Below are 23,520 nucleotides of genomic sequence, written 5' to 3'. Positions count from 1 at the left end.
AAATAAACTGACCATGGCTGAAAAGAAAAAGACAAAGAGACAAACAATAGTACACAAAGTACAAAATTAAGAAATAAAGACCAAAAACTAGGGGTGATCTCAGGTGCTCCGGTAGGGTAGGAAGATCCGGCTCCACATGTTGCACCCTCCAAGTTGCACGAATAATAAATAGTTGTTAGATTGACAATATTACTATGCTTTTAATGATATTTTTTTCTGCTAGGAACGTGACAGTTTTGTCTTCCGCGTACTTTGGAATTGGAACTTCAGAAGTAAAAATATCGGGAATAAATTGTACTGGCCTAGAGAATCACATTGCGGACTGTAATTTTACTGGTTGGGGACATATCATGTGTAAACAAAACCATGCTGTTGGAATTATTTGCGGTATGGTTTTTCAATTAGGAATTAAATGCTTCTTTTTATAATTTTTTTGGAAGTAAGATCGATGACCGACACACATTTTGTATGGAGCGTGAAAGCGTTTCGTTACAAATATGTGCGCACGACCAACGCTTTTTTTTTGCATTTATTATTGTTCAGCATCATTTTCTCTATTTCAATTTTTGCATTTGTAAAAGAAAAAAGTAAAATCACAAAAATACTGAACTCTGAGGAAAATTCAAAAAGGAAAGTCCCTAATGAAATGGCAAAATCAGAAGTATATTACAGAATGTGACATATATAAGTTTACAAGACCCAATATATAATTATAAGTTTTCTCATATATTTCTCAAAGACTAACAATTTTAGTAGTTTATCAATTTTCTAGATTACCATCAACCTTCCCGCGTTGTATACACCTTAAATACGTGAACATTCAAATCTGAAATTAAGTTTTAATTATAAGCGTATCAATCCAGTTAGATACTTATAATATTCTTTTTACTTCTCTTGATGCAGGCGGAACAAGAATTCGACTAGTAAACAGTGTTCGACCGTCTGAAGGTCGGTTAGAAGTTTTTCATAACAATGCCTGGGGAACAGTTTGTGACAATTACTTTGACGCCACAGACGCTGCAACTGTATGTCAGATACTAGGATATAATACAAGGTAAAATTGAGCCGAACTACACCGAAGGAACATTCAAACTCATAAGTCGAAAATAAAGTCCAGGGTAAAAATAAAAAAGACCAAAAGAAAAAAAATAGAACACTAAGGATCTCATGAAAAACCTCTGCTGAAAGTTTTTTGTGCAGAAAAAGTCTTATAGTGCATTAATTTTAAATGCACACGTGCACTGTTTTGTAAAATTCTGTTCATGTTTTGTTAACAAAATAATCTTAAAATTATCAAATATCTGTACATTAAAACCAATCAAAGCTTATACTGATAAAAATTGCTGTACAAATCATGCAATTGTTTTCCAGGAGGCGTTGGTGATATCTGCAATACTGTAAATGCTTAATTTAGTGGATGTGATACAATAAACACACAAACACATTCTCTTTAAAGTTTTGCATAATACTTCAATTTATAAGTTCATGTGACAACAACGCGATATGATATGTCTTATGTATAGATGAGTCCCCGAAAAGGACACTAAATACTTTTTCACGTCTTTATATTGGAGCGTAAACATTTTATGTCATATACATACGTCTTCATTTTTTCTAAATTTGGTACAACCCCTTTTAAACAGCAATCCTTATTTCATTGGTGGTGCATACTTTGGAGAAGGTACCCATAGAGTATGGTTGGATGAACTTGCATGTAATGGTACAGAGGACGATATTGGGAAATGTGGATCAAGAGGATGGGGTGTGTCACAGTGTGGACATTCTCATGATGTGTCTGTTATTTGTGGTTAGTTCCTTGTTATCTGTATAACATTAGAATTCGGCATCAACTATATTCATAGTAAAATGAGTTTGCAATATTTTTTTAATATTGCATCCTAACCAGCGATCAACACCAGATCGCCAGGAATACTGTACTTGTACTTTTGTTTCGCGGGTACTTATTTTCGCGAATTGTGTATTTTAAACAAGTTCGCGGGTTTTTTTTTTCGCGATTTTTTACCCCCAAAAAAAATCAAAAAAATCGTTTAACAGTTATAATTATTGCCTCGTGTGTCAATTTGAACTGTATTAAAAGTAAAAGCGTAAATAGCCGCCGGGAATACTGTAGTAATAGCCGTCGGGTAAAATGTTAGTAGCAAGATTACCAGTATACATGGTAAACATGGTATAACTGAACTGATTTCAATTGTAATTCATTCCTTTGTCATTCTTTATTTGTAATTCAATATGTTAAAACGTTGGTTAATTCAGGAGGAAGACCAGCCTCCTATTCGTCCGTCTCTGCCTTTGTGGTAATTTTGTAATTTGGTTATTTGTAAATAATGAATTATTAACAATGAATCTACAAAGCATGGTTATATACTATAACGTGGTAATTGCACTTCTTCTAAAAGTATTGACAAGATCAGCATATTATTTTACACTCAAAACATCGTACATTTGAGATACATTGAATATCAATTTTCACGAGTAAAAGTGTTCTGACCCTATAATATATACATTTTGTTTTACTCAATGATTCGAAGCTCGGAAATTAAAGCTATTGGAACTACAACATTTAGTTGTTACACAGTTAGATCTGTTTTAAAAATTAACTTTTAATATATCGAGAACGATCAAGTAAAAAAAAACTTAAGGACAAAATCGATAGATATGTTATCTTTTTTTTTAACTTGATATTTATCTAGTAATAATATATATTTCAGCAGCACCTGTATGCAACAAATTAAAGTTTTAACTAGTATCTAATGGAATTATTCCCACGTTTTCGCGTTCACTGGCCTTTTTTTAAAGGCAAATGAACTTAACAATTTTTATTTTAGATACTATGGTTAAACTAGTTGATGGAACAAAACCATCAAACGGACGAATTGAAATATTTCACAACGGTGAATGGGGTACTATATGTGACACGTCGTTCAACGCAGCTCATGCTACTGTTATATGCCGGATGTTGGGCTACAACAACTCGTACGTAACAAATTATGGCAAACTATATAAAGTTGAATTATTAGGACGACAGAAAATATTTTCCATAAGCTCAGTATGTTGGTTTATATTTATATCTATTGCATTTGTATTGGGAACAGCATGGTTTTTTGGAGGACATGTTTGTAAATGCATTAACCTGTATTCTTACATTTATATATATATAAGTCGAGTACTAGGGAACAATAATGTCTATGACTATCATATCAAAATATACTTATTATTACCTTTAATGTCGGATATATGATCTACAACAGTAATATTGAGGTTCACAGACGAAACATGTATACCATAACAATGCCAGTTATTGTCCTCAGAGGATGAATACTTTAAAACGCCAGGGTAAAACTAGTCTATTGTGTCTGATCTTTTGTATTGTGTGATATTAAAAAAAACGGAGCCAGAAGTACTCATGACAAAACGGGAGTAAATTTTGTTTGAAAATGTAATAGACAACACTCAGCGAGTATCGACATTGGAAGTACCTCCTGAAAAAGTGCCTGAAGGCAAAAGCAATTTTTAAATTAAAAAGTCACTATTCCTCATTAGAAGCAATCGGTTTCATTAATATATCAAACTATGTTTATTGACTGTTTAATATGAGACTGCAAAACTTACCTTTCGTGAGTTTTTTGTATTACCAAATCGCATCAAATAAAATATTACAGAAGATGACCACTTAAACTTGAAGATAGTTTCGATTTCAACCGTTCTACAGACGAACCCTGTAAGAGTTGTTTTCCTCTTTTAAACACACTTCTGATAATGAAATCCGTGTTATTGAAATAAGAACGCTCGTAAAGTATGGATTGGGCTATTTAGAGTGTTGTGTTTGGCAGACGGCAATTTACATATGAGAAATAAAAACAAATATTTTTTTTAATTTCTAAACAGGCAGCTGAAACTACTTCTTGTTTGTTTAACAAGTTTATAGACACCATATACTTAGAAACCGATGGTATGACAGCTATCATTTGACATTGCACGTGACTTTGTGCAATCCTATCGACATTTGTTTTTGGTTTAGAGATTATGATTAAAAGTGTCTTTTCACATTAGAATTGGATTCAAATAAACTGAACTAACTATAAATGTTATGATGTTTAATTAAAAAGTATAGTGAAACATTATTTTTAGGTAGGGATTACAAACATTGAGTTATAATACCTTTAGTGATTTATAGACTAGCAGTAACTGTTAGGCCCACTTTCATAAACAAATAACAGATGACCTACATCTTCACCCATGTTTTTTATTTGAAAAATCTTTCATATCTGAAAACATTATTATCAAGTACCTGCAATATGAATAATATGTGAACACCCTGAATTGTATATTCATAATTGTATTATTGCAGCAAGTTATGAGCCATAAAAAACCAAACAGCAATCAATTAATTATTACAACTTGATTTTACACATATCGTTTTAATACGCCACATTTTTGAAATTACATGCAGCACTTACCACGATTTGGAATAACACTTCTTCCTTTGTTTAAGTTATCTATGATCATTCATTATTTTTCAATGTGGTATTTACAGGGATGCTTCTTTATTGAAAACACCAGTGATATCGCCAGGCAAAGGCAAAATATATTTTGAAAATATAAACTGTCTTGGTCAAGAAATGGATATAGAAGACTGTAGCTATTCAAATTGGGAAAATTCTCATTGCAACCACGCTAACGATATCGGAATCGACTGTGGTAAGATTTTTTGTCTCTTCTTCATCATGACATTATGTATCATAAAATCCGTGGTTTGTACTGTGCTAGTTCAACAGATCATTATCGGTATCAGGCATAGAAGTGTGAACGTCAAATGCGTCTTTCATTTGCCCTTCATCTTCGTACTTTATTTGGCTTTTTTAACATTTTTTGATTCGAGCATCACTGATGAGTCTTTTGTATACGAAACGCGCGTCTGGCGCACATATAAAATTTCAATCCTGGTATCTATGATGAGTTTATCACTTACAGAAGACACACTAGTGACTCTAGAATCTAAATCTGGACTCTTCAAGTTTTTTAAATAAAGAATCGTTTTTATATTGCATGTATATGTTTTGTGTTCCTGTTTTGTTTTGTTTTTAAATTTTGTCGACTTGTCTTTTAAAAATTACTTATATATTTGGCATGTTAAAGCTACCAAGGTCAAGCTGTATGGAGGAAGAGGCCCATTCGAAGGCACAGTGGAAGTATATCATTCGGGCAAATGGGGCGAAATATGTAGCAATGAATTTGATGACAAAGATGCCGCTGTCATCTGCAAAATGCTAGGATATAAACAAGAGTGTGTACAGAATAAGTAGCAATATCTACGTTAAGAAAAAATTTAAAATTCTATCCTATTTAGTATAGTTATGTGTAAGCTAGATAATTCATTATCACACATGTGCGTCTGGAGCCTCTCTGTCATCAACTTTTAAGTAGTCTCATTTACCTCCAATTTAGTCTCAAAAGATTGGAATTTTATGTGACTGTCATACAAGTGAGATCTAGCTACAAAACCAGGTTTAATCTATCATTTTCTGCCTAAGGTATTGTATGTACCAAGTCAGGAATATGAAAGTTGTTTTCCATTCGTTTAATGTGTTTGAGCATTTGATTTTGCCATTTGATTAAGGATTTTCAGATTTGAATTTGCTATGGAGTTCGTTTTTTGTATCATTTCACTTTTTATCTTTACAGTAATTACTACTCTGTTAAATAAACAAAAACGTTGTTTTAGTATCAAAATAGGTAGTAATCAATTGGTGTCATTTGTAGCATTGCATGGTAAAAGTATTTCTATGGATTTTTAAAGTGTAAGCTTCAATAACAACAACATCGGTTTGAAGGTTGAAAATAATTCGTATTTTTCAAAGATGTCATTAAAACTTTTATTTGATCTTAATTTGTTAGGAACATTCGAATAGCAAATTCAACATTTAGCAACAGTACAGGTCTGGTTTGGTTAGATAAACTACAATGTCTGGGTAATGAGGAGGATGTGGCACTTTGTAAATCAGATGGATTTGGAGTAAAAAATTGCAAACAACAAAATGCAGCTGTATTCTGTGGTCAGTTTATTATTATTTTATTTCTATTATTAGAAAATATACCCCCCTATGAAAGCTTAGTTATCAAATTTTTACTTTTAAACTAAAATTATTCCCAACAAAACTTGTCAATTTCACTATTTGATAGAAAACAAACCATTTACAACTTTTTGAATACAATTTGTTTTAACGGTTTTCTTAAATACTTTTGTTTGTTCACTGTTATCATTCTGTGTACACACTGAACAATTTTACTTTAAACAATATGTCTATGCAGATGTATTGATAACACTTTTGTCAGTGTTGCTTTATGAATAATGTTTTTTTTTCAATTATAGTGATTTAAAATAAATGTGTTAGAAACATGACATTTTATTCATTATACACTTCTAATTTAACGCAACTAAAATTATTTAGAAAATATTTGTTAGGTCTAGATACCCAAGTGCGACTCCGAGGTGGTAAAGTTGGAAATGAAGGATTGGTTGAAATATACAATGGTAACAAATGGCATCCTGTCTGTGCAAACGACCTCAGTATGGATACTGCAAGGGTCATCTGTCAAAGTTTAGGGTTTGACATGAGGTATGTTGGTTTTAGGAAGAATGTACTTAAATGAATGTTATCGACCTCCCGACCTTTTTACCATTTTTGCAAACATTTGAACAATAAGATTTACTTCCAATTTTCAATCGTGCTAAGACAGTGTTTCACTAATGACATATTAACCCATATTATCCGTATGATCTACGAGTTTGAATATCCCTCTGGTACCTTTCGCCCCTCTTTGATCATTAACAGTTTGCTTTCAAGAGATTAGTACAGATGCAACATTAGAAGATACGCTTGTTTGTTTAAAACATTGTACAAAATTCCGATATGTATCACAGGTTGAAAGCCTTTTACACATGCATAACATTATATAGGACGAAAAACATGAAGAGACATAATCGAGTCATAGAGTCCAAATAACTTTTTTAAAACTTTTTGACAACGAACATAATAAGTTGTTTGGTATCAAAGTCATACTTTGTCATTATGATAGCAGCACCAGCCATACATAGTCGGTACTTGTAGGTACCATGGCAAATTTTCAGTTCACATAAAGACACCATTCCAATCGATGGTAATTAAACATAACTACTTACCGTTCTAAATGTTAATTATTTAGATCTCCTCGCAAGGGCTCTAATTTAGGATATGAAAGAAGGTGTCAATTGTTTAGCATTTTTGTTATTTTTCTATGTTATTTTTCATTTAAATTTTGTCAAAGTCCGGAATAAGGGATTTCATTTTATTTCCTTCTTATACTGCTTTTACTTGAACAATGTTGAACGATTAACTATGACATGGAAGTCATTTGAAAGTGAAAAAAGCGGATATCATAAATATAGTAGTATTGCGAACGGAACCAGGGAGTTTGTAAATGAGACAACAACCCAAATAAATAGCAGAAAACATCCGTAAGCCAAGCCAATGGTTCTTTAATGCTACGAGAAAATCACGCACCCAGAGATTGGCTTCAGCTTGCCCAAAACTAATATGTATACTAGTTCAGGGAAATAGACGCCGCATTTAACTCCGAAACATATAAATCAACCAAAACTATTTGAAACTAGAACAATTCTTCCGTATGATTATTGAAGACTTATAAGACATTTGTCCCATTTCATCTTAGTTTCAGTACAGATCCAATATTACTCAAAAGTACGTCATTCCAGACAACGTTACTGAATACGAATCCGGTAAAAACTCGCTGTACAGGGTCTGAATTAGACATTGGACTTTGTAACGTGAATGAAATCGAATCTAAATGCGGCAACAGGACCTATCAGGGTATACGATGTTGTAAGTAAATTATTTAGTAACAATATTGGCAATAGAGAAACTCAAATGATAACACATTATTATCCTCATCATAAACCAGTTACCGGCATCTTTTGTTTACATTCAACCTTAAATGGATATGAAAATATTTGAAAAAATACACGTTTTTTCTATATTTTCCGAATGGCCTCAATTAAATACGCTTCAAATTTTCCGATACGATCTTTTTTCTCCCGATTTGGATTCACATTTATGAAATAACATTTGAAAACAGTGTTTGTAAATAAAATATTGGATGTAAAGAAACAAGAAAGTGTTCCTTGTATTAATGAAAAGATTAGAAATTATCTCCAACCGGAAAGGACAGGGTTTAAAGAAATATTAGAGATTTGGAAAGAAAATCTCCGTAGTTCTGCTTTAAATACATTTTCCATAATTGTATCTATAGCAACAACTCCGATTAGACTTGTTAATGGTAAAATGGGATTTGAAGGACGCGTAGATGTACTTCATAACGGACAATGGGGATCAATTTGTGGCAAAGGTTTTCAGAAAAACGATGCTGATGTCATTTGCAAAATGCTTGGATTCACGGACAGGTATTATCTTATTTATTTTTACTTTTTTTTAATGAAAATAATAAGTGATATGATAATCAATATACATGTAAATCAATATTATAAGAAAACCAATGGGAAAAACAATTAAAAGGATGTATGTGTGTAAAGAAATATCTAAAGAATATCAGACAAATCAATGGTCGCAAAAAAGCGTTTATTTTAAAAACAACAGTAAATGCATATCACACAGAAACCATAGATTAAGGCACGACAAACCTTTATATTCATGGATCACACCCACATACACACGAATTGTGGATGTTTGTTTTCTTTTATAGGAATATATAGGTGATGAATTCAATTGAAGATTAGTTTCAAATAAATCAAATAGTTTGAAAAAATAAATGATTTATAGATTTGCTTTTTTTTGCGTTACAATTTCATAGCAAAGACGTTTACCTGGATAATAAGTTTGGAAAGTCTACAGGACCAGTGTGGTTGGAAAAATTGTCATGTACGGGAACAGAACATGATATTTCTGGATGTCTTCCAAACTGGAAAACTCACACTTGTAACAATACAGTTGGTATATCATGTGGTAATTATTTCGTTTCTCAAATGATTTGTACTATCAAAATTAAGCTTGGAATTTATTCAGTACTTTTTATCATGGTCCTATCAATGGATGCATTCAAATTAATAAATTGGGAAGATACACAAAATCTGATATCTCTCTAAATAATTGTAATGTTAATCACCATGCTTACATTTCGAATGTCCGTGTTGTTTTATTAAAACAATCTGCCATGTATTTTTCGGCCTTTGAAAGACTCATCAGCATCATGCTGTGCTCGTATTTCCTTGACAGATTTAACTGTATCTTTCCTTAAAGACTACTTTTGTCCATGTATCATTTACTTTGTAATATCATGGGCCTCAATCATAAACATAAAAAAAATATATATTATGTCTAGTATGATTTGATTCTTCTGTCATGACCCAACCTATATTTGATACAAAACCCAATTTTGTATGGCATATCATGATCGTAAAGACGAGTCATGAACAATGCTGGCTTATGATTTAGCACGGAACAGGTGTATTCCGTTTAACCAAAAAAATATTTAAGACTTCATATAACAATGAGAATAGTATGATTTTTTAGCCTTTTGATTTCTAGTGTCTACACCAGTACGCCTTGTGAATGGTGGTGGTCCGTGGGAAGGGCGTGTTGAAGTTCAACACAATGGACAGTGGGGCACCATATGCGACACTAACTTTGGAGACAAAGAGGCAGCTGTGATTTGTAATATGATTGGATTTCAACAAGGGTATGATTTAATATATTGTCCCATAACATAAAATATTAATTAAAGTCCAAAGATTGCCCACAACGACGGTTCACAATGGCAAATTGAGAAAATCTACTTTTGTCATGTCTTGTGAATTTTTTTAATTGTTTGCATTCAGGCTCAAACAGATAAGAACATAAATATTTATATGATATTTGTTCACAGAGCACTTGGTTATTTTAAAACAATGGCCTCTCTAGCACGTAGCAATGTGCACTCTGGAAACAAACATAATTATAATTGAGCTTTCAGTTAAATGAATTTCTTTTCAGGACGTTTACTGCAGAACCAAAAAATGCATCCTTCTTCGGAACAAGTGATAAAAGCATCCTTTTGGACAACCTATCTTGTTATGGTAACGAATTAGATATAAATATCTGTAGAACACAGGCATGGAGTAAACATAGCTGTACCAACTATGAAGAGGCTGGTGTCACATGCAGTGCGTATTGGTTTATATGTCCTGGGGTATGGAAGACAACTATTAAAAAATGTATTGACATTCATGTGTGCGATTTTACCTTCCAGTTCTTGAAATATTGACCAAAATAAAAACAATATAACATCTTCATGGTGACGGCTAGAGACCTTTATGTTTGATAACTGTTTAGTTGAAGTTAATTTTTGTTACTTCTTCAAAACGGGGGGCGAAAGACACCAGAAGGACAAACAGACAAACAATAGTACACAAAACACAACATAGAAAATAAAACCTAAGCAACACGAACTCCACCAAAACTGGGGGTGATCTCAGGAGTTCTGGAATGGTAAGCAGATTCTTCTTCAAATTTTTTCTTTCTTTTAACTTACTTAAAAAAAATACGCTAAAGACTACTGAGTCGAGTTCACTAAAATTATACATCACTGAAAATATCAAAGGCGATTAGTGAAATTGTTTGGTAATGACATTTTTTGACTTGTTAATGATTGTTATTTTTAAAAGGATCTAAAAATATCCGGCTTACTGGTGGAGCTCATATAATGGAAGGCCGGATAGAAATCCAGGCAAACGGAACATGGTCCACTATATGTGATGATAAGTTCAATGATACAGACGCTACTTATGTCTGTAAGCTGTTGTCACCTTATCCTATCAGTCTGTAAGCATTTGTTTATTTGTACAGAGCTTAGATTTAATATAACCCATTCTTTACGGAAACGTTGACCATGTATTGATATGGCTATTATGTTATGGTCCCTTCCTACATTTGTCTTTGAGTGTTCATGATGAAAGTAAATCAAGTAATGCTCTTCGAACATCTCATTTATGCTATTTTTTTACAACATGGTGAAAGAGAGGCAAAGATTAGATTGAAAGATGTTTAATTGTCACATGTTATGTTTCCTCTATAAGAAATACCAGCTATGTATATTGACATTTTTGATATTTAAACATTTTAGCGTTTAATGTTTCCGATTATATATGACTTCTGTTTTCTTTTCTCGCAGTCATATTGTGGGAAAAGTTTTCCATGACAGTTATTTTGGTAATGGCAAAGGATTGGCAACGTTTTCAAATGTTAGTTGTGACGGTACAGAAATAGATTTGCTACATTGTCATATGATACAGGGAGGACCTCCACAGTGTGACCACACAAAAGATGTCGGCATATCGTGTATGAGTAAGTATACATTTGAATTCAAACATTTTATTTAGGAAATATAAGTCTTTATATTAGTATCAGGAAATTGCATCGTAAACATCAATTTGCTGATTTTAAGAATCAACCGTTATTGAACTTTTCGTTGAAATCAGACAAATGCAGACTTTGAAGAAGAGACGGAAGATTTCCAAAGGATTGCCAAAGTCAAAAATGATCTGACAAAGCTATATCAAAGAAAACAACAACCTAAAAACGAAAAAACAAAAGACCATTAAAAGTTTACAAAACTCAACATTGATATCGATTTAAAGTTTAAAGAACACGATCTCCACAATTAACCCGATTATATCTCGTCTCTCTATTTTTAATATATACTAGTTTTGAGAAGTGTTTGGTATTACTATAAATTTTCACTTCTGTTCTCGTACTATGAAGAACAAAATTATTTATTGCGTAAAAGCTATTTCCGTTCTTCATTTAAATTGTATACCTTACAACACAATTATTTTCATTTACCTGTGTACAGTACATTAGTCTATTTGGCGGCATTTTGTTCAAGGTTATTGTTGTTTTTCTGAAATTGTTTAACATCTCACAGCGATATACCACTGTTGTCTTTTTTTATTCACCCCTTAGTTTATTGATTTTGTATTTACATTGTGTCATAGATCAAATTTATTCATTCAGTGTATGTTCACTTGTATAAATATGTCTTTTGATTGAGTTGAGCCATTTCAATTGATATTTTATAGTGTGTCTTTTATGTTGTGATGTTACACTATTGTTTCAGATAAGGGTGAAATTTGGTACCTATTAAAAATTTTCTGAATATAGTGTGAACATTGTCAAACGTGTTGGTGGTACATAAGGAAATGATTGTACTAAGACTAAGATATATACCCTGAAAGTTTACATCCTCTCCCAAAAAATAAATAAAATGAGTTGGTTAATTTTCGCAGCTTTGAAAAATATGAAATTAAAGAACCATTTATTTGTATTCCAAAAGTTAAATCAACATCTTCATTGACTGGGGAAAGTTTAACGGAAGGCACGTTCTTGACTAACAGCTTTGGGGAGCAAGGAAGTATATGTGATCAGAACGTAAACACAGAAGCTGCTACGGTGCTTTGTAAAAGTTTAGGCTATTGGTAAGTTATAGAGTGTGAACATTGTTAAACGTGTTGGTAGTTTATAAGTGAATACAATATTGTAATGTATTAATGTAGTTTTTGAATATTATCTCTGTGTTGTATACACGTATATATATATAGACATTTCAACTACTTAAACTAAAACCTAAAAAAGTGGTTCAAGACTTACTAGAACGAAAAAGGACCAAAAATAAAGCCGAACATAAACCAGAAAAACGTAAAGAACACGAATGAAGTAAGAGAAAAATTAAAAAAAACTAGTAAGAATTGTATCGTAAAATAATTCTAGTGTAAAAAAAACTCTTACACTAAAACATGAAGACAAAAACACATTAACCGCTCTCTTTTATTCATATGATATATAAAAAAAGCTAAATACATGTATAAGGATTGTTAATTTCAAACTTATCTTATCGACAGGAGTAATTCAGCAACTTTATATAAGGACTCCTGGTTTGGACCTGGTAATGGAACATCTTTTAAATTGGAACCACAGTGCACCGGAGAAGAAGAAAATATTTTATTTTGTAATTTACAAAAGCCATGGGGAAGAGACGAATGTCCACATTCACACGACATAGGAGTTAAATGCGCACCTACATCTATAGGTATATAAATACTCGTGTATATTAAGAAAATAAGAAAAAAAAAACATAATGTTCTTAGCTTTTTGCAATATTTAAGCTACCAACATTACACCAATCCAACTTCACAAGTTTAACTCTAGCCATACCAATGAAAAGTCAATTCGGCTCTAAATATTGAAATTATTGTTGATATCTGTTTATCTCTACACGAACTATGCAAAAGTAGATGAGAGTGAAACCAACCAGGTGAAATCTGCAGTTTTTACAACAAATATTATGTTTCAGATAAACATGTTATACTTGCTAAATGGGATAACTTACATCATGTACAATTTATGATATATAATTTGAATGGTAGTAACATAATTTACGTATTTGTATTTAAAATCCTATGCTTTGTACTTTAAAAGTAATGATTAAAAAGGAATCTAACTCAGCCCAAGTAGTATTACAAATCATGAAAACTTTATCATGAATCCATATCAACATTACAGCAAAATGCATTGAGTGTGTAAGTAAAGGTATTATCTTTGTTTCGCTTGCTTGCTATCTGAACCATGAAGTCATTGTTAGGTTAGGTATACTACCCTCCTTGAATAATAGACTAGTCCGAAAGATAACCAATCTATCAGTCTGTAGGACTAGACTACTCCGTAATGAGGGTAGTATAGTTAACCTTATAATGACTTCATGGTTCAGCTAACAAACAAGCTAACCAAAGATAATACCTTTACCTACATACTCAATGCATTGTTTTGTAAGTGAGATTGTAAGCAACATGTTTCTCCCATTTCAAATTGGTAACATGTTAAATAAAGAATTCAGTGATGTCCTTATATTGAATAGTTTATTTCCTGATTATAATTTTCTTATTTATATCTAGGACGAAACAATATTAAAATTGTTGATGGTACCACAAACGGTATTGGAAAACTTAAACTAAATGTTAACAACAAATGGGGAACTATATGTGATTCATTTTGGAATTCTAAAAATACCGCTGTTGTATGTCGGATGCTTGGATTTAGGTGAGTAATTTGACCAATACAGTGTTTAAACCATTCTAATATAATTAAAAATTTCTCAGTGAGCGACGTAACGCTTACAATTAAATTTTGATTTAAGGCTTTTTCAATACCATAAAGTGACAAAAGTAATAAAAAAATGTTTATGAAATCTAGAAGTGTTAAGATTTCCTTCGTGATACTTTACTTTAAATTAAAAGTGTTATTAAGCAGTGTTATTTGAAAAAAATGTGAAAGTTTATATTTTGTGTTTTATTCAAATATGTATGGACGTAAACATAATAAGTCTTAAATCGGATGATTACGTGCAAAAATATGTGCCTACCTATCATATAATGAAATAACATAATTGTATATCTATATCAGTAGTATTTGTTCTGATTAATTGATTTGAATTTTAATCATAAATCTCTAATCTCTTTTTAAGAAATATAAGTGGACGTTCGTTTTCGTTACCCCGGAACTCTTCTGCAGTTTTGATTGGAAGTCTTCGATGTAATGGAAATGAAACAGATATTGGACAGTGTAAAGGCGACTTTGACAAAACATCTTGCACTGACAGCGTTGTCGGCATAGATTGCACAGGTACTATAAATAATTATCTAATGTATTTCTGTACTTTTCTGTATAGTTAAATGAAATTCCGTTATACTATAATCAAAAAGATTTAGACATATTATTTATATTCTTGTTTGCAGTTAAATTCTTAATGAATTCCACCTATTCAAAAAGAAGCAATTCCAATTGTATTTTACCTGTCTAACTTATTCTTCTTATACAAAATTGTTCACACAAATTCAAAATTTATTTGAAACATTAATCAACTATTCTGAGATAATAAGTAAAGTTCATTCGTATCGTAAGATTATTAATTTGATATTTAAATTCAAACTGTTAATAGAGAGGTAAAAGATACCAAAGGGATTATTAAAAAGTCAAAATCAAACGAAATGGCAAAAACAATAGTAATTGTCGACATTTAGACTGTGAATATTGCTATTTTATTCACCATACCTACAATATTTAGCATGTTAATGAATTTGGTGATGGAATGAAATAATTTCAAAATTCTTTTCTTTACTAAAACTTTTACATAATTGATGATAAGATGCAAGTTAGGCTGAATATCAACAAATGGGTATAATTGTCGTATATAAACAAATGTTTTTTGTTTTATTTTCTGTTTTGGTTGCTATATCAGTTACAGATATCAAGCACATTTTTGGAAATCTTTTTCAATAGGTTTTGCACTTGTCTAATTAACATTAAAACTATTTGTTTAAGGTGGAGTTGAACTCAAACTGAGTGGAGGAAAAACCGTTGGTGAAGGTCGTGTTGATATCCTTGATGGTGGAGCATGGGGTAGTCTTTGTGATAAAAACTTTGGATTTGCCGAGGCCAAGGTTTTATGTTCAATGATGGGATACCAGTAAGCGTTTATATGTATAATACAGCACAAAAATGTGCAGCGACTCTGTATAAATTACGAGACAGCCGTTACATTTTCCTACCGTCCCGTTGGTTGCTTAATTATAACGTTTTAATTTGTCAGCTTTATTGACTTCAGCTTATTCTTATTGACTTGGGAGTTCGGAATTTGTGTCATATTTTGTAAACAAGTCGAACCACCAGAGAGCTGAATAAAAGGTGATTTAACAAGGCACAAGCATTACACTCTCAAAATACGAGGCTTCGATTTAACTTCATCTATAAATCATAAAAAGACCAACACAACCCCCTTATCTAGAGAATCCATAAACACTGAAACTGATGGTCCAGTTTATTTTTATTTAAAGGAAATTAAGGGGATGGATTAGTTTACTGTTGAAATGAAATAAACAACTATTACATCGTAATGATTGAATGAATGGATTTTTATTAACGTGTGTATAAAAAAAGCAGTGAGATGGAAAATTTATCTGACGTTGTTATCAACGAAACAGATATATTCAAGAAATATGACTGCCAAAGGCGGCAAATTTATGTCATTTAATTCTTTATATTTGTTGAGACAGACATTTTACTTTACTTTACATACCTAATTTAACTTTGAATATTTGATATTTGTCGAAATATATCAACGGAGAAAATAACATAATTAAATACATTAGTATCTTTTGATTTAGCGACACCTTACCGTATTTTTACCATCTGCCTACTATGGAATTTCACTCTGTTCCTTTTGGTATTGACCAGATACACTGCAATGGATGGGAGGAACATATATCACAATGCACATATACAAAAACAGCTAACTGTAATCACCGTTATGCTCATCTGAAGTGTTTTGGTAAGAAAAACATGCTTTGATAAAGAAAGTTTCACTGTCGCGGTACCTCATTTACATTTATTTCATGTAAATAACCACATTTGAATTCCTGTTAGAAGTGCAGATCAGTTATAATCTCTTTAGATATAAGAGTACATCTCCTGACACCTATATACGTTTTTGACCATTCTGAAGGTCAGAATTGATACCAAATATTGCATGATAAACTAAGCCTTCCCACGCATGACAGCTAAATACACTTAAATGTTGCTATGAGGCATCTTTCATCACAAGTCGTCGTTTAAGGATCAAGGTAGAGAGAGGAGACACCAACAGGGCAGTTAACTAGAAACAGAAAATACCTAGGGGAAAAATTACCCAAGCCAAACAACTCTACAAAACACTTACAGAAAAAAAGATTTTGCAACACGAATCCTACCAAAAGATTTGTTTTCGATATTCAGCCGCAAAAGGAAGTAGCATTAGTGTTTTAATTTCCCTGATTAACTATTGTGATTTAAAAAAAAAGAAGCAATGTCTAGAACTTAAGCATCAACATTGGAAGAAGAAAAAACCGAATTCTTTCCATTACATAAAAGATGGCAGTATGAACAAGTATAGACTTATTTTTGTTTTATTTCTTATCAGATCCAACATAATAAAAAAAAACAGCAATGAAAACAAACAATGATTTCTAATAAAAAATACAATATAATTATTCAAGTACCATTCCAAATTATTAAAATAAAACGTCCCTCCTAAATAAAGGAAAGATAAAAGAAAAATAATATGTTGATGTTAAACAAAAATTACATACAAGATTGTTAAACCCTTTTAGTCAAATACTTTACGTATAATCAAAATAAGGGGAAAAAATGGTTAAGTGAGGTAAGTAACACCTGATTCACAGTCTGCAATAAATTATTCCCTTTATCCAAATAACTCTCTAATACTTACATTTGTTCGTCTTTTATTTTAAAAAAAATTTTGATAAATATCTAAATGTACTTTTATTTACTTATCTAAAATAGCACATTGCCATTTTTGTCAAACATTTTAAATAAACACTTAATTAACCGATCAAAAACGGATCAAACAGATATCATTAATCATTTCAGACGTGAAACTAACAGTTCAAGAGTGTGGCCATGAAATAAAATCATCGTATCTACATTTTATTGTTGTTGCTTTTTTTGATAATGTTTGGGTATTCTCAATACTCAGTAATACTGTTTGCGATTCCAGATTGTATCAAAGAATACAGAATGTCTACAGGAAGTATAACATCAGCTAACTATCCCGGACCATATAATGCCAATACAGATTGTCTTTATATTATAAAGCCTCCACCTGGACTTTATTCATTGGTTACAGATGTATTGCAGATGGCTGACAACGGTGACTTTCTTGAGGTATCATACAAAATTGTACATGCATATCTTACTGATTCACGAAAAATGCAATGTAAGTTAAAACACAAAGATTAAGTCCTGAACCTTGATTGAATCTTTAGAACCTATTAATGGAAATTCGAATTATGGAAATAATAATGATGAAATTCATTTGTATCTTTTCCCTAAGTTTGTACAAAACAATGACAAAACACATTTAATTGAAGAAAGCCTCGAAATAAAAACATGAATATAAGACATCAAACCATTTTAACAGAGAAGTTTTTGTAGTTACGAAGACAGCCATTTGGAACAGAACTCGGATACTATTCGACATCATCGTATATAGCTGCTGCTGTTTCTGACGAATTTTGGATAAGGTTTAAAACTAATGGACAGGGAAATGCTAGAGGATTCAAACTGCATTGGTTACGTGAGTAGATGAGTAATAACTTGGAGAAAACATTAAAAATAAATATTTACTATGTAAAAACTAAGAACAAACTTTATTACATCCAAATATGTCAAAACCATAAATCATATGACCACGCAAATATTTGATTTCTCAACACATAAAATCTAGAACATTGTGTACCTTCGGAAATAAAATAATTTCTAGTAATAGAATCTACATAAAAGTGAGTTTTGTGTGTTCGAATTTACAAATCTTTAATAAAAGATTACAATACCACTGTATATGTTTAATCGGGATTTTTACACAAATGAGATTCAATTATTGATTCAGAAAAAAATCGATTTGTTAATACACAATGTATATCTATGTCGATTGTTTCGTGAAAAGATTATTTGAGAGTTGCAATTTTATAGAATGCGTCAACAATATCAATTCAAGCTCATTTTAAATCAAAAGAAAAAGAAAAAATATAAATAAATAAAACAAAAATTAGTCTTATATGTATTATGTAACAGATCCTGAACTCATATATTAAGACACTCTTTACCTTGACTATTTTTCAGCATTTTCTTTACGAGATGCAGTGACCGTTAACTGTGAGCCAAACAGATGGGGCGCAGCTATAAATATAACGTTACTACAAATGGTACACCAACAATTAAACTATTCAGACATTGTTCTATCAAACAGAACCGATTGTTACGGTCAGATCATCGGAGATTTACTTTTGTTTGGACAGCAATACACAGAATGTGGGTCAACAAAAAAGGTAAACATTTTACACATTTTGATTATTATAATTATCTTTTAACAATGTTAATGATGATGATTCATATAATTATTGAGCTATACCAATTAGCCTTTTACAAATGAAACGTGTTATTATACCCCCGCTCTATCTTATTCATCCGTCCGTCCGTTTGTTCAACACATTTTTCCTTCCCACTATTATCAGGTTCTACTAAACAGAATGCCTTAAATTCATATTTAGTCAACAGCTTCGCTGTAATGCATGAGTTGTAATTTATGAATGCTTGTAGTGTCTGCTGGACACGTACATCCGTTTTTCCAATATTTTAGATAACGAGTGAGGGTATGCTTAGCACAACAACACGTGCATTTTTAAGGGTAATAAATTCAGTAATTATATCATACTAAACACATACAAAACGCATATTATAAAACCATTTGTTTTACGATGTTTTTAAAAAAGGGTCAAAAGATACCAGAGGGACATTCAAACTCATAAATCGAAAACAAACTGACAACGCAATGTTTAATTTAAGCTTATGTCTTTCTTTCTGTCTGTCTGTCTGTCCGTCTGTCTGTGTTTTTCCCTCTGTTTGTCTGTGTATATGCCTTATAAGTATAAGTTATCGTGGATTCATTTTTATTCATACCAATTCTCGTGGCTTTCATGAATATAAATAAACCACAAATTTAAACGTTCAACAAAGAGCAAATTGTACATAGGCTTGTAAGCAGACTTTAATAAAACCAAGAAGTCAAATATCCATGAAAATACAATTGTTCCTCAATCCACGAAAATCAGTACATACGAATTTTAAATGAATTCACGAAAATTGATATCCACAAAAATAAATGAATTGACAGTATCCTAAACGACTAGCTAGTTAGTTTGTGGCTGTCATATTTGTGTTTCATAAGTTAGTTTGTTATAAATAGGCCGTTAGTTTTTGCAATTGAATTGTTTCATATTTTTCACGTCGGGTCCTTTTATTGCCGACTATACGGTGTGGATAGTTTTCTCATTGGCAAGCATTCCACATCTCCTTATTTTATAGAGCTAGAGATTGATGTACCGTTACACAGTTCCTGAGGATTTGTTATAAGGAATATAATCCCGGGTAAACATGTTTTAAAGGTTTATATTTGAATTAATATACTTAACATAATCTTCTCAAAGTTTATAGGGCTTGGGTTTTATTTTGTAGTTCACTCACAATTTTATCTTAGGTTAATATATCTGAAGTTCAATTCTGTTGACAATCATCTTTATACATTATATGCGTATGATTTGAACACTTGAATCCATTTTAAAATAAACAATGTGTTATATGAATGACCATTACAAATATACAACAAATATAAAGGTTAAAATCGATCAACCCTTAGGTCCTTTTCGAATGATCGGCATTCCAAAACTGTAGCTTGATAGACATAATGACTATGATGGAAGTATTTGCATCGCGCAATGATATTATGATAAGTTTATATACTACCCTTAGGGCGGTGCCACGCTGGTATGGATTTTAAGTCTCCGAATGTACATGTACCTCTTAACGGAAAGTGATTATTTCAGTAAAGTTTTGACTTTATTATTACATTCTTATTGAATATTTTAGGTTGGATACTTTATATAAATATACCAAGCCTTACCAGAGGATACCTGTATTTTTGTGGTCTTAAATGTTTTGGCTTTTAACGTGCTTTAGCCTGATATACAGGGCAACGTAGATGTATTGTATTAGAGACTTTTCCTCGATAAAGCTGTTATCGGTTTAATATTGTGCATAAGTCTATTTTAGCTTTAAAAATCACAGCCTGCAGAATTGAATTAGATAAGTTAAATCTAGAGTTAAAAAAAAATGAAATTTATTTATATGCGTTTGGCCATTATTTGGGATATCAAATTTAAAAATAAATTAAGATAATAGCTAGTGTGGCCTTTAGATATTTTAGCCGTTTTGAGTAGTAGGGTTGATGTCTGTCTATTTTCCAGCCATTCAAACAAATTCATAGTCATAAAGTATGCTTTTCTCATTTTTTACAGATTTCAAATGGCTATATAACATATAACAACAACATAACATACATTTCCGCCGGAGCGCAAAATTGGACCATACCTTTAGAATGTAAAATGGTTAAAACAAGAAGAGATTTGAATGTTTTATCTTAAAGCATAACAACAACAATAGACCAAGGTTTGCTTCTAATCTATTTATAATATGACACATATATGTTTCAGCGAAAAAAATTGAAATTGATTTGGAAACGATAACATTGGATCTGCAGTCTGTAGTAATGTTTTAGAATTTGTTGTAAATCCGAGAAGGGTAAAGGTTACATGTCTCATCTTGACTTAATTTCAATCATGTGTGCTTTTAAAAAAAAAACCTTCATAACATACGTATACCACTTTTAACAGACATTTCTCTTTTAAAGCTTGTAATTTACACGGATTATTATTATTCGGTATCAAATAAATGCGTAAAAGAAACGCATAAAAAAGAATAAAATCACTGTTTAAGATCTTTGATTAGTGTATATCCCTTTCAATCACTTGATTCTTTTTATTTTATTTATTACATAATATTCAGTCAAAGCTTATTCACTTAATTTGATTTATCTCAATTAATGTTCTAATTCTCCTTTTTTTCATTCTCCTATCCAGGTTATTTTTTTGTTATCATGTTACAAATGTACTATACTATCTAATTTTTTAGGTTAATCAAAAAGCAACCAATCGTTGATATGTTAAAAATGTTCATTTAATTTTAGTCTTTCATTTCTTGCAGGTTTGAATTAAGGAATGATAACTTTTATAACGACCAGTTATGTAATTTTCAATAAAATTTTATGGAAAATATACTTGTGTTTGATTATAAAGTATATTGTAATTGTCATGTTAAGGCCTTTTAACGGGTTTTTCTCATAACTGAAGACACAACGGTGACCTATAACAGATTACATCCACATCATTTGGACTTGGGTTGGTGGTTTACTCACTGGCAATTATTACACACCTCCTCATTTGTATACTGAACTAAGGGAATGACGGAAGAGAACAACTGACCTTCGACAGGAAAACTGATAACTAATTAGGATTGAGTCGAAAGCACCTGCCATGTCGGGATTCGAGCTCACAACATCATAGTTGACAGGCTAGTGATACATACAGTAGCTGGACTACTTAGACCACTCAGCCACCGAGGGCCCCTTACAGATTAGAATGAGTAATATTAATGTAGTTGGTTGAAATGTTTTTCTTCTCTTGCAAAAAATAGTTATTAAATTCCATGTACTCAAACAATTATTTGGAATTTTTGAAATTAGTATCTTCATCTGATTTACACATCCCATGGAGTAAGTAATTTCACGGTAACTCTGAAGTCCGTCTTTTATTGCTCATAAAGTTGATGTTGATAGTTTAAATAGAGGTTCGTGAAATAATTTGCAGTTCCCGGAATATAAGGGCTCTTATGTAATTTTGTTATCCATTGCATTAAGGGAAGATCCGGATCTTCATCTTTAGTTGACATTCATAAGGAGCATAGAACAGACTGGTTGTTCATGCACGTGTTGCTTGATTTTATATTAAGTTTCCAAGTTTATGCGCGAGCATGCACATCTCGCGAAAAAACTCGGAATTTTAACGTTTACAACTGTGTGTTTGAGATATCTTTACCGTTTGTCTTATGGCTTCATTGTTCAATTTAACAGTTGTCGTATTCCACTCGTTTATTTCAGTTTGGAGCAGAAGTATTTAATTTTTTCCTTCTGTTTGGTTTTGTCTCCATCATTTATCTCTCTTGTGATTTCTTTTTGAATGTCATTTGCAATTTATTTCTCTCCTGTCTATCTTTTTTTTACTTCTGATGGTTTTTATATATATTATATGTATATATAGTTTTGCCGTTTTTTGTGTTGAATTATTTCATTATAATGTATACATTTAAATTGCTACGTTAAGGTGTATTTTCTATACCCATAGCGTTTTCTGCGTTTATTTGTCTTCCGTTACGTTTCTGTTTTGCTTTCTTTGTATTACCTTTTTCTGTTTATTTTTATATAGATTTTAAGGTACGTCTAGACACATTAGTAAGCATCAACTTTCGTAATGTTGCAAATGAACAACAATACTATCAACAGAATGATGTATAGTTATATGACAGAGTTTAACTTCTTTTAAATTAAATTTTTGTCTTTGTTTTTTTTCAGTGTAAACTATGTATTATGCGTTGTTGGTGAGATTTTGCAATCTCCTCAAATCTTTTCAAATTTCACGAATATATCTGCTATCTCTCATTATAAGTGTTGGTTAATTTAAATTCAGATTTACAGATTAAGATGCCATGAAATTGAACTGGGAAAAGTAGTCTGTATTCTTACAGGTCAAGGCGACTTTCCTAAATGATCATAATTCTAATCCACTGTCACCCTTGAGGGAGCCATCCACAGAATAATACAATGTATTATTCAATTTAACCTAAAAAAAGGTTTTTTATTTTATTTTCATAATGATTCTAGAATGTTCGTCTTGAG

General features: G+C 31.5%; 1 protein-coding gene across 1 annotated transcript; it reads left to right on the top strand.

The window, feature by feature from the left end:
- Positions 1-350: 350 nt before the first annotated feature.
- LOC127712940 (deleted in malignant brain tumors 1 protein-like) lies at positions 351-21,844 on the top strand. Its single transcript, XM_052219528.1, has 20 exons — positions 351-387; positions 904-1,054; positions 1,644-1,807; positions 8,329-8,479; positions 8,887-9,038; positions 9,621-9,771; positions 10,065-10,234; positions 10,736-10,892; positions 11,242-11,414; positions 12,403-12,544; positions 12,968-13,155; positions 14,018-14,162; positions 14,587-14,744; positions 15,444-15,588; positions 16,286-16,449; positions 17,674-17,840; positions 18,111-18,252; positions 18,798-19,003; positions 21,029-21,179; positions 21,774-21,844. Exons 1-19 carry the CDS (start codon positions 351-353, stop codon positions 21,152-21,154), a joined length of 2,889 nt encoding a protein of 962 aa, XP_052075488.1. The 3' UTR covers positions 21,155-21,179; positions 21,774-21,844.
- The last annotated feature ends 1,676 nt before the right edge of the window (positions 21,845-23,520 follow it).

The sequence above is a fragment of the Mytilus californianus genome, unplaced genomic scaffold (assembly GCF_021869535.1).
Source record: "Mytilus californianus isolate M0D057914Y unplaced genomic scaffold, xbMytCali1.0.p SCAF_8, whole genome shotgun sequence".
In the NCBI taxonomy this organism is placed as follows: Eukaryota; Metazoa; Mollusca; class Bivalvia; order Mytilida; family Mytilidae; genus Mytilus; species Mytilus californianus.
The sequence above is the reverse complement of the archived record's forward strand: the minus strand, read 5'-3'. Positions and strand labels throughout refer to the sequence as shown.